This window comes from Cetorhinus maximus, chromosome 3 (genome assembly GCF_964194155.1).
Source record: "Cetorhinus maximus chromosome 3, sCetMax3.hap1.1, whole genome shotgun sequence".
NCBI classification, from domain to species: domain Eukaryota; kingdom Metazoa; phylum Chordata; class Chondrichthyes; order Lamniformes; family Cetorhinidae; genus Cetorhinus; species Cetorhinus maximus.
Window position 1 is genome coordinate 201,493,310 of NC_135881.1, and position 12,186 is coordinate 201,505,495.

At 43.8% G+C, this 12,186-nt stretch overlaps 1 protein-coding gene across 1 annotated transcript in view; it reads right to left on the reverse strand.

The window, feature by feature from the left end:
• slc6a20 (solute carrier family 6 member 20) overlaps positions 1 to 11,810 on the reverse strand; it is a 51,607-nt gene extending 39,797 nt beyond the window's left edge. The window contains exons 1-2 of the mRNA XM_078539618.1: positions 11,629 to 11,810; positions 9,185 to 9,211 (exon numbers count right to left, since the gene is read on the reverse strand). Of these exons, the coding sequence (XP_078395744.1) occupies positions 9,185 to 9,211; positions 11,629 to 11,749 (148 nt within the window). The 5' untranslated portion in view covers positions 11,750 to 11,810. The remainder of the gene's footprint in view (positions 1 to 9,184; positions 9,212 to 11,628) is intronic.
• Between the last annotated feature and the right edge of the window lie 376 nt (positions 11,811 to 12,186).

Here is a 12,186-nt window from a genome sequence, read left to right on the forward strand (position 1 = left end):
TAAAGCACTTCACGGCCCGTGAAGTATTTTAGTTTTTAGTTCCTGTTGCAATGTAGAAAACGCAGCCGCCAATTTTGCACAGGCCCAACCAGCTGTGGTATTTTAGAGGAAGTTTTCCCACAGAAACAGCCCATCTGGCATTTATGTGCCACGTGAGATGCCTCCTATCCTCTTTTTTCCTAAGAACTAGAGGCGACACGAAGAAAAAAATCTCTTCTGCAGCGAGTGGTTAGGATCAGGAATGCACTTCCTGAGAGTGCGGTGGAGAGATTCAGTCGTGGCTTTCGGAAGAAAATTGGACCATTATCTGAAGAGAAAGTAATTGGCCGGGCTGAGGGGAAAGGGCAGAGTGGAGAAAGGACTAGTGAGTAGCTCTTGCAGACAGCTAGCACAGACACAACCCTGAAGATTTCCTTCTCTGCTGTAACCAATCAATTATTTACTTTGTTTCACCCTACTGACATATCCTTCCACTCATTTCTACCTCTTGTACTCACCCAGTTAGATCATCAATCAGTCCCTGTGGTAGAAAGCTCCACATTCCACCCATGCACTTAAGACGAAGGTTCCCCACCCCCCCCACCATGCCCTGGAGTTAAATACAGCACAGAAACAGGCCCTTTGGGCCATCGTGTCCTGGCTGGCCATCACGCCCCTATCTATTCTAATCCCATTTTCCAGTACTTGGCCCGTAGCCCTGTATGCTGTGGCATTTTAAGTGTTCATCTAAATACATCTTAAATGCTGTGAGGATTCCTGTCTCCGCCACCCCCTCAGGCAGTGTGTTCCGGATTCAAACCACCCTCTGGGTGAAAAAATATTTCGTCAAATCCCCTCTAAACCTCCTGCCTCTTAACTTAAATCTATTCCCACTGGTTATTGATACATCTGCTAAATGGAAAAGTTTCTTCCTATCTACCCCATCTATGCCCCTCATAATTTTGTATACCTCTATCAGGTCCCCCCTCAGCCTTCTCTGCTCTAAGGAAAACAACCCTAGCCTATCCAGTCTCTCTTATAGCTGAAACGTTCCAGCCCAGGCAACATCCTGATGAATCTCCTCTGCACCCTCTCCAGTGCAATCACATCCTTCCTATAGTGCGGCGACCAGAACTGCACACAGTACTCCAGCTGTGGCCTAACTAGCATTTTACACAGCTCCAAAATAACCTCCCTGTTATTATGTTCTATGGCTCGACTAATAAAGGCAAGCATCCCATATGCCATCTTAACCAACATATCCACCTGTGCTGCTGCCTTCAGGGATCCATGAACATGTACACCAAGGTAACCCTAGCGCCCCGGAGGTGCTGTGGGCCATCAGCAGCAGAATTGTACTCGAATACAATCTGTAACCTCAGGGCCCGGCATATCTCCCACTCTACCATTACCATCAAGCCAGGGGATCAACCCTGGTTCAATGAAGAGTGCAGGAGGGCATGCCAGGAGCAGCACCAGGCATACCCAAAAATAAGATTTCAACCTGGTGAAGCTATAACACAGGACTACTTATGTGCCAAACAGCATAAGCAGCAAGTAATAGACAGAGCTAAGCGATCCCACAACCAATGGAACAGATCTAAGATCTGCAGTCCTGCCACATCCAATCGTGAATGGTGGTGGACAATGAAACAACTCAATGGAGGAGGAGGCTCCACAAATATCCCCATCTTCAATGATGGAGGAGCCCAGCACATCTGTGCAAAAGATAAGGCTGAAGCATTTGCTGCAATCTTCAGCCAGAAATGCCAAGTGGATGATCCACCTTGGCCTCCTCTGAAGGTCGCCAGAATCACAGGTCCTTATTGGATTTGTTAATGACTATCTAGATCGTTACGGCCCCTAGCTTTGAACTTTTCTCCCCTGAAAAGGAAACAGGATGAAGAGGGAGCCGTCAGAAATGGCAGGTTGCATTTGTTTTGGGGGGTGTAGAGAAGCGTTGAAGGAGGACAAGGTGGAGTCTGGGAGTTGAACATGGAGGGAAAAAGGGAACAGGATCTGGGTCTGGTGAACGAGATGGGTTTGGAGCAGGCAGGCAGCCAGTTCGGGGAGGAACTTCAACTCCAGGATTGCTACCATGGAAGGCTTTGGAGAGCATGGTGGAGAAAAACAGGCTGAATAGGCTTGTACTAAGGCATATTCCAGACAGCGTTTCTTATACTGACAAAGTGAAGCTGCTTTATGGACTCAGAATAGCAAATACACTGACCCCTCTCTTACCAGTCGGACAGACGTGGTCAGAAGTGGAAGAGAATAGGAACAAACTTTTCCGACAACATGCCTACAGAAGAAAGCCCAAGAGGCAACCTGACGATTAAACCATGTTTAAGGATGAAGTCTTCACACACCCCAACCCCCATTTCTGAGTTATGTAGGCGAGTACACATTCTGCTTTCCACCCAAGACTGACTATAGGGAAGAAACGACCTATATTGTTGTAAAGAAACTCTGGTCAGTTATTTGGCAGACATACATTGTGCATGAATTTATTTTATTGGTCAGAACATTGTTGACAATTCACATGTGCGATGTTCACAGGGCCCTGTGCTGGGTAGCACGGACTAGTAAAATTATTAGCCACATCCAGCCACTGCTTTGAACCAACGTCATTAGGAACAATTTGTTGGGAGCTGGCAGTAACTGCTTCCCAAAAAGACAAGGGCCTAGAAATTCCATATACCAATTCCTCATGCCAAATCCTGGGGACAGGGCTACTGAAAAATCCAGTGAGCAGAATATAACATCTGCCCTGCGGAGGTGACAGAGACGCCCCCTTTCTGTGCTGGGACACAGCAACCAATCCAGATTCTGGCCAAAGAAAAGTAGGCAGTGACATTTTGAAATTCCCTTCAGGGAACAGAGGATCAATTTGGGAAAGGTATCCAATTCCCTGCGGGCGAGCTGGGGAGAATCCATGGGATAAGACTGGAAATTCCCCCTAAGGTTAGCTATCAATGGCATTAGGACGGGCGGGCAGAAGACAAGCATGTTCTCTGACAAGGTGCAATTTATGGGGGACTTTTCAACTCACATTGCGAGTCCTCTGTCAGAATACAAACATACGACGAGCATACGAACTAGGAGCAGGAGTAGGCCACTCGGCCCCTCGAGCCTGCTCTGCCATTCAATAAGATCATGTCTGATCTGATTGTAACCTCAACTCCACATTCCCGTCTAACCCCATAAACAAGGGGGTGAAAGATTCTGATAACCTATCTACCTCTGCCTTAAAACTATTCAAAGACTCTGCTTCCACCACCTTTTGAGGAAGAGAGTTCCAAAGACTCAAGACCCTCAGAAAAAAATACTCCTCATCTCTGTCTTAAATGAGTGACTCCTTATTTTTAAAGTGACCCCTAATTCTAGATTCTCCCACAAGAGGAAACATCCTCTCCATATCCACTCTGTCAAGACCCCTCAGGATCTTATGTTTCAATTAAGTTGCCTCTTACTCTTCTAAAGTGGTACAAGCCTAGCCTGCCCAACCTTTCCTCATAAGACAACCCACCCAAGTATTAGTTTATCAAACTTTCTCTGAATTGCTTCCAATGCATTTACATCCTTCCTTAGATAAGGAGACCAATACTGTACACAGTACTCCAGATTTGTCTTGCCAATGCCCTGAATAACTGAAGCATAACCTCCCTACTTTTGTATTCAATTCCCCTCGCAATAAATGATAACATTCTATTAGCTTGCCTAATTACTTGCTGTACCTGCATACAAGTCTTTTGTGATTCATGCAATAAGACACCTGGATCCCTCTGCATCCTCTCATCATTTAGAGAATATGCCTTTTTAACCTTCCTGCCAAAATGGACAATTTCACATTTTCCCACATTGTACTCTATTTGCCATATTTTTGCACACTCACTTAACCTATGTCCCTTTGTAGTCTCCTTACGTCCTCTTCACAACTTACTTTTCTACCTATCTTTGTATCATCAGCAAAACTAGCAACCGCACCTTTGGTCCCTTCACCCAAGTCATCTATATAAATTGTAAAAAGTTGAGGCCCCAGCACTGATCTCTGTGGCACTCCACTCGTTACATCTTGCCAACTAGAAAATTACCCATTTATGCCTACTTTATATTTCCTGTAAGCTAGCCAATCTTCTATCCATGCCAACACGTTATCCCCCACACCATGAGCTTTTATTTTCTGCAATGACCTGTGGCACCTTATCAAATGCCTTCTGGAAATCTATGTATAGTACACCCACCCATTCCCCTTTATCCACAGCACATATACATGTTCAAAGAACTCCAATGAATTGGTTAAACATGATTGCTGTCTCATAAACCATGTTGACTGCCTGATTACCTTGAAATTATCCAAGTGCCCTGCTAAACTGCCTTTAATAATAGCTTCTAACATTTTCCCTATGACAGATGTTAAGCTAACTGGCCTGTAGTTTCCTTTCTGTCTCCCTCCCTAATTGAATAAAGGAGTTACATTGGCTATTTTCCAATCTAATGGGACCTTCCCCAAATATAGGGAAGTTTGGAAAATTAAAACCAATGCATCAACTATCTCACTAGCCACTTCTTTTAAGGCCCTAGGATGAAGTCCATCAGGACCTGGGGATTTGTCAGCCCGCAGCTCCCACAATTTGCTGAGTGCCATTTCCTTGATGATTGTAATTTTCTCGAGTTCCTCCACTGTGAACACAACAGTGGATAACATTAACATTAGTTAATGATTCACCACAGCATAATCCATCTCCACACAGCCAGTTTTTTTAAAGAAACATTTTGAGATATCCACTTATTACTTTTACTCTTGACAAATAAGGAACCCAAAGTCGGCAAACAGCATATTGTTCTCAGTCATTGCAAGCTTATCGGAGAGAGTACAATACCAAAACAGTAGCAGCATAGGAACAGGAGGAAGCCATTTAGGTCCTTGAGCCCGTTCTGCCATTCAATGAGATTATGGCTGATCTGTGATCTAACTCCATACACCCACCTTTCCCCATATCCCTTAGCACCTTAGGTTTTTGTTAACCACCAATCTCAGATTTAAAAATCAACAAGTGACTTAGCATCAACTGCCATCTGTGGAAGAGAGCTCCAAACTTCTATCGTCCTCTGTGTGTATAGAAGTGTTTCCCAATTGCACTCCTGACTGGCATGAACTTTTAGACTCTGCCCCCTAGTCCTAGACTCTCCAAACAATGAGGGGAATTTCTACCAGGGAAATTTAGTGCTTCAGGTGGCAAAGGAAAATGCAAGGTGATTTTCTTTTTTAAACTCAGGAGGCAACTTGGGAGTTCAGAAACATTTATAAATTGGGAAAATTATAAATGAGTCTATTTTGGAGAACAGAGGTCAGTGTGTGCTTAAATCTCTGATGTGCACCTCGGAATGGAGAAGCTGCCCATCAGGGTGGTCTTGTACAATAATACCATAACATTACAATAAACGAAAACACACCATTTTTGATTATGATTGCACATTAATTGCGTTACAATCTTAACAATCATGGCAACACCACTGTCTACAGCTTGCCGACTTGAGTTAACGACAGCAGGCATTTTACAGTGCTGCCCCATCAAAAAACATTGAAAGAGGGAGGTATACTGTTAATTTAGTTCAAATTGTATAATCTTTTAATGTTTGGGCTTAGATCTGAATAATGTTCCAAAAATAAAACCGAAAGGCTTTACAGTTTTTAAAAATTGGCAACTATAGGCCAGGGGGGTCTCAAGATGTCCACTACATAAGGTCTCAGATGAACCAATAAAAGGAAGCCAGGAATAGTAAGCTGCATAATTAGGGAGTGAAGAAAAAAAAATATTTGGCCATTTATTCTACTCCATTAAGCAAGCAATGTACAATTGGCATGAACACTCCTAATTTAACTATTGTCCTTAGGAAAATCAGTAACAGGTAAAATGCTCAAGAGCTGAGTCACAATTCACCTTAAGTGAAAACACCATGACATCAAGGTGATGTTACAATCTACATTATCCAAAACTGATGATGCTACCTACACAACTGTGCACTGCACATAATGCACTTAACCTACAGCTGGACATACTCCTAGAATCTTCACTTCCACGTTTAACAAGGTACCTGTCCCGCTTCTTTTTAAAGGGAGTTTTTGACGGGGCTCTATTGCATATTTAGCAATTCTGGCATTTAAGAGGAAGGTAGAACTTGGAAGTATAGATTTTGGGAGCTATGAGGATAAATGCTTGGAGGCGGGAAAACCAAACACAATATGAACCGGATTTGCTGCCATGCACACCCTGTTCTTTAATTTGTGCTCCCATAAGACATAGGAGCAGAAATTAGGCCATTCGGCCCATCGAGTCTGCTCCTCCATTCAATCATGGCTAATAAGTTTCTCAACTCCATTCTCCCCGTTAAGTGAGACCCCATGCTGGGGGCAGAGTCTCTGAAAATTTACCCCCCCTGAAGACTGTCATGGCACTGGGAGATAAAAGATGATGGTTGCCAATTGGATAAGTGTGGATTAATTAAGGAAAGCCAGGATGGATTTGTTCAAGGCAGCTCATGTATATCTAGCTTGATTGATCTTTTCTATGAGGTAACAAAGGGTTAATGAGGGTAATGGTGTTGTTGCGGTTGTGTACGTGAACTTCCAAAAGGCATCTGATAGAGATGCCACACAACAATCTTGTCAGCAAAGTTAAAGCCCATGAAATAAAAGGGACAATGGCAGCATGGATACAAGAATCGAGAGAGAGAGGAAACAGAGTAGTGACAAACAATTGTTTCTTGGACTGGCAGAAGGTATACATTGGGGTTCCCCAAGGGTCAGTACCAGACCCACTGCTTTTCTTGATCTCTATTAATGACTTAGACTTGGGTGTACAGGACATAATTTCAAAATTTACTGATGGCACAAAACTTGGAAGTATTGTGAACTGTGTCTTTGCTCAGTGAAAACATTCAAGTCTTCAAGCCTTTTCTCATCAACATTTTTTAAACTTACATTCTCACTCTTTTATAATGTTATCTGTAGGCACTGGATGAATATATTGTTATTGAATATACACAGAACTAAGAGACTACAGAAACTCTCTTGATAGTGCAACCTAGTTGACAGAACAAAATTATGTGGGAAATGTTGATATTCCAATTTATAATGCTGTTTAAAAATGCAACCAAAACTCATGACAACAGGAAATAAGATAAGAGTTGGAATTTCACACCTTACATACCATTTTTTGCACAATACAATTTTTGCATGTTACTTTTCTCATGCTTATTAAAATTTCCACAATGTCATGCACCATTCCTCAAGAAATATTATCAGGTTTTCACTCTATTCCTCGTGAACTTGTGTGAAAATCTAGTAACAATGACCGTTCACTGATTCTACACATTTTGTTTCATCCTTTTAGAGAACCATCTATTTCTGCTTAATATCTGACAGTTTCCCATGAGAGTTGCTGAGGCAAGTTCATGTCCTACTATTCTAGATATAAATTTATATTCTCTGCCATTCACAAGAATGATCAATAACCGGCATTGATAAAGTACTTCTAACCCTGAAAAATATCCCAGAAAGTTTTACAATGCGAAACACTGAATGACTGCGGAGCCACAGAGAGATACGGAATGGGAAGTCATGGAGATACATTTTAAAAATATTTTGGGGTGCAGTCCATCACTGGCAAGGCCAGAATTTATTGCCAGATCCTGAATGGCTGAATGAATACAACCGAGTGGCTTCCTAGGCCATTTCAGAGGGCAGTTAAGAGTCACCCACTATGCTGTGGGTCTGGAGTCACACATAGGCCAGACCGGGTAAGGACAGCGGAATTCCTTCCCTAATGGTCATTAATGAACCAGATGGGTTTTAAGGACAATCTAGTACTTCCAGGCTCACCATGACTGATACTAACTTTTTATTTCAGACTTGTTTCATTGGAATTTGAATTTCCCAGTCAGTGTAATATTTGAGCTCATGTCTCCGAATCTATTAGACTCTCAGATTATCTCCAGATGATGTCAAATTGTTACACTAATTTGTCAAAATCAAACCAATCCTTCTATTCTGATTTAAGCTCATATCCAGTCTAGACCTGATGAGGTGAAGGGTGCATACACTCTGCAGCTTTACAGTTCAACTTGGTCATACTGCTTTTTAAAAAATGACCCTGCACTGTAAACCCACTTAAGTTTTAGTGGCTGCAGTCGGAACTCTGCACATATGCAGACCTTGCTCCGCACTCCTTTCTCTACCATTGGAGTTCATGAGGGATGGCTATATAACATGAACATTCACATATGTGTCAGCGTATTATGTAGATGAGTACCAATGGTATACTGTCCCATTTATTATTTAAAGCCTGGCATTGGTAGTGTCACCCAGCAATGTTAAAAGTCTGGGGGAGGATTTTAAAAACTTAAAAACGATGGTTTCAGCCATCCAAAGAATCACAAAACCAAAAACTAGTAATTAAAAAAGTCCTTAAATCTTCCTTGGTCCAATCATATCAAACCTGATTCTCCCACCTCCACTATTAGTTAATGCCCCTGACCCAGAAAGTGGGCTAGGTCAGGGGTGGAAACAAGGGGCAAAAACCTCTTGCCACTGAGATGCAACACTGTGGCTCAATGTGTAGCACACATTGACTCAAGTTTGTGGATTCAAGCCTCACCCCAGTGACAAACACAAAGAAAATTGACCCCTCCAGTGCAGTACTGAGGGAGTGCTGCATTGCTGAAGGTGCTGTCTTTCAGACGAGACGTTAAATGAGGCCCGTCTGCCCTCTCAGGTGGGTGCAAAAGATCCCACTGCAGTTCTTTTTTGAAGAAAAGCAGAGTTATCCCTGGTGTCCTGGGCCAATATTTCCCCCTCAATTAACGTCCCAAAAAATAAAATCATCAAATCATTGTCATGTTGCTGGTTTGTGGGAGCTTGCTGTGCGCAAATTGGCTGCCACATTTCCTACATTACAACAGCAACCCACTTCAAAGTATTTCATTGGCTGAAAAGTGGTGTGCAAGGCGCTATATAAATGCAAGGCCTTCTTCCCCTTTGCTGCAGAAGCCAGGAAATTCAGGCCCACGGTCTCTGGTGGTTAGGGGAGCACAGAGCAAAATGAGTGGGGATGGCCTCAAACAACTTCCTAAACGCATCAACGTGTTCCTAAGTTGTCGCTCAGGAGCCAAACAAACTCACATTTCAAAGGCCTCAAAGTGGTTCGTTGATAAGGGACTGAAAAGCTGCCTTGGTGTAGGCAGGGCTGCTGTCCTGAAGGTTGGAACCCAGGCATATTGTGGAGGAAACTTAGCACATGTTCACAGCTGTGCTACAGTTTACATGGGATCGTCTCCAATTGGCAGTAGTTGCCTGAGCCGGCAGATGTTCCATTCCCACTACCACTCACCTTGGGCACAAGGAGCCACATAAAAAGAGTCATTAACCAAATCTGAATTCTTCACTGTTTGCAATATTGTGTATGAGTGTCTTGTCTTTGTGCAAACTCTGCCAGTGCTGTTCAAAGTGATTCAACCCTCTACTGTCACGTGAGTTTTGACTGACTTTCTGGATTGAAGTCCATTGGGATATTTAGCAATGCATGAGCATGTTTTCTTCATTTTCAACTGCTGGTAAATCAAATAAGTGAACCCAGTGTTCTAGTTCTTACTGACACAATTGGTTTCCCTTTGTTAACTTCCCCTTTGATTGGAAGCCAAACCGCTTATCCCACTGTACCAGGTTACAATGGCAAAGAGACTGCTGCCAATTCTTACTAAATATTGACGGTCCTTTGCTTTAAGTCTGCTCAAACTCTCGGAGGAAGCTGCCCTAGAGCAACACTGAAGACATCTTGGGAATGATAATCAGCCCTTCTGTCTCTGTCTCCTGCTGACGCAGTATCACATAGAATTATTCAATAGCTACCCCGAGAATGGAAACACGTAATTTGCACCAAGTTCAAATAAAGGAGAAGGCAGCTCCTATATACGTAAGTACAGAGCTGTGCGATCAATATCCGTTTCGTAGTTCCGCAGGTACTAAACCCCAAAAAAAAACCCATCTCCACAAAAATGACAAAAAAGGAAGCAGTATTATTTCACCCACTTGACAAGAGATTTTTCGTTTAAAAAAAAATGTCACTAGAAATACGATGAGCAACTGGGAAAAAAAAACCTAAAATAATTGCGATTTTACATTAAGATACATTTTGGGGATTTATTATATTTTTTAAAAAAAGCTGGGAGATGTGGACTGCAAGAGAAGGCGATTGGCAAGAAACGCTGTATCATGTATAGAAACCAGAACGCAAATTTTTTTTTTACAAGACTAAAATCGTGGCTTCTCTCGATCTTCGGGCCAAACCAGCATCGAGAGAGAAGGGGCCACAATTTTTCTGTTCATTGTACTTCAACACGTGGAGCCATCGGCAAGTTAATGAGGGTGGAATCAGAAACCCTTTTTTTTTCTGGAGGGAGGGAGGGAAAAAAATCTACACCGTTCTGGAAGACGTTAAAACAATTTTTGCGGTCCAATTTTAAGCGAAAGCCAAAAATTCAGCCAACGTCAGGCTTAAAAAACGTGCTGGCTAGCAAGGCGAGACACGTACAAAGCCTTCACTGAATGAAGTTGATATAGCAAGGGTATTAAAAAGGGGAAGAAGAAAGTTTACACAGTAGCCCAGGGTTTGCAGGTTGCGCAGTATTTGACTTTTTAACAATTTGATACAGTAACAAGCCCTTGGATACATTTGAAACCTTTTTTTTAAAGTGCTACTTGCTACTTTTCGGATTCCCCCCTCTCCCCCTGCTGTGTAGATGGATTAGACAATGAACAGCAGACAGAGAGAAATAAAAGGAACCCCCCGGACTCCGACACATGGAATATGGCTGACAATTCGGAAATAAAAAAAAGAGCGGATATTTTAACACGCGGAAGTGCCAGACCAGACGCACCGGGGGGGGGGGGGGGGGGGTGAAATTTACAAACCCAGGGAAAGGAGGTTGGGGGGGGTGAAATTTACAAACCCAGGGAAAGGAGGTTGGGGGGGTGAAATTTACAAACCCAGGGAAAGGAGAGGGGGGGTGAAATTTACAAACCCAGGGAAAGGAGGTTGGGGGGGTGAAATTTACAAACCCAGGGAAAGGAGGTTGGGGGGGGTGAAATTTACAAACCCAGGGAAAGGAGGTTGGGGGGGTGAAATTTACAAACCCAGGGAAAGGAGGGGGGGGTGAAATTTACAAACCCAGGGAAAGGAGAGGGGGGGTGAAATTTACAAACCCAGGGAAAGGAGAGGGGGGGGTGAAATTTACAAACCCAGGGAAAGGAGAGGGGGGGTGAAATTTACAAACCCAGGGAAAGGAGGTGGGGGGGGTGAAATTTACAAACCCAGGGAAAGGAGGTGGGGGGGGTGAAATTTACAAATCTGGGGAAATCTGCCCCCACAAGATTTCTGTAATAAATAACCCAGGGTTGGGGTGGGGAGGGGGAGGGGGGAAGGCAGGTTTAATTCAGAACAAGGCCCCACCAGCCCCTCTCTCTCTCTCTCTCTCTGTCTCTGTCTCTCTCTCCCTTCCCTCCCTCTGCCCGCACGGCGCCGGAGAGCAACCGGTGGAGCTTTGCCCGCGACCGATCCGAGAGTGAAAAACAAAATATTCCCAGCTCACCTCCTCCGTGCATTTGACACAAGTAAGGGAAACGCCAGACGTTGCCCAGTCCCACCGCAAACGAAATGCAGGCAAAGACAAACTGCATGGGGTTCTCCCACGACGGTCTAACATCGTCCATGTCTGCAAAACCTTCTCCTTGTAGTGTGTGTGTGGGCTCTCGTTGAGGTGCCTTAAAACGCTGCTCGCCTCAATGTTAAAAGTGAGAGGGCAAACCTCCAGGAATGTTCCACAGGGTGGGATGGGATGGGATGGGGTGGGTGGGGGGGGGGGAAAGAAAGAAAAAAAAATCAGATGTTTAATTTTTAATCTTGTTAACGACGATCCCGGTGACTGTTGGTAAATAGTTCACAGCGGAGGCGCGTCTCTCTCACGGTTCCTCGCCCGCCGAGAGTCAGGACAAAGCGAAAATTTTCCCCACGGGCGCCTCTCTTTAGTAATGCTGTAGGAATGGGGATGAGAAAGGGGGAGGGTCCTCTGCTTCCTGACTCTTGTGAAAGGTACATTTAGTGGCAGAAGTGTGCAGTTGCAGCTGTTACTGCGTCACAAAATCGGCGT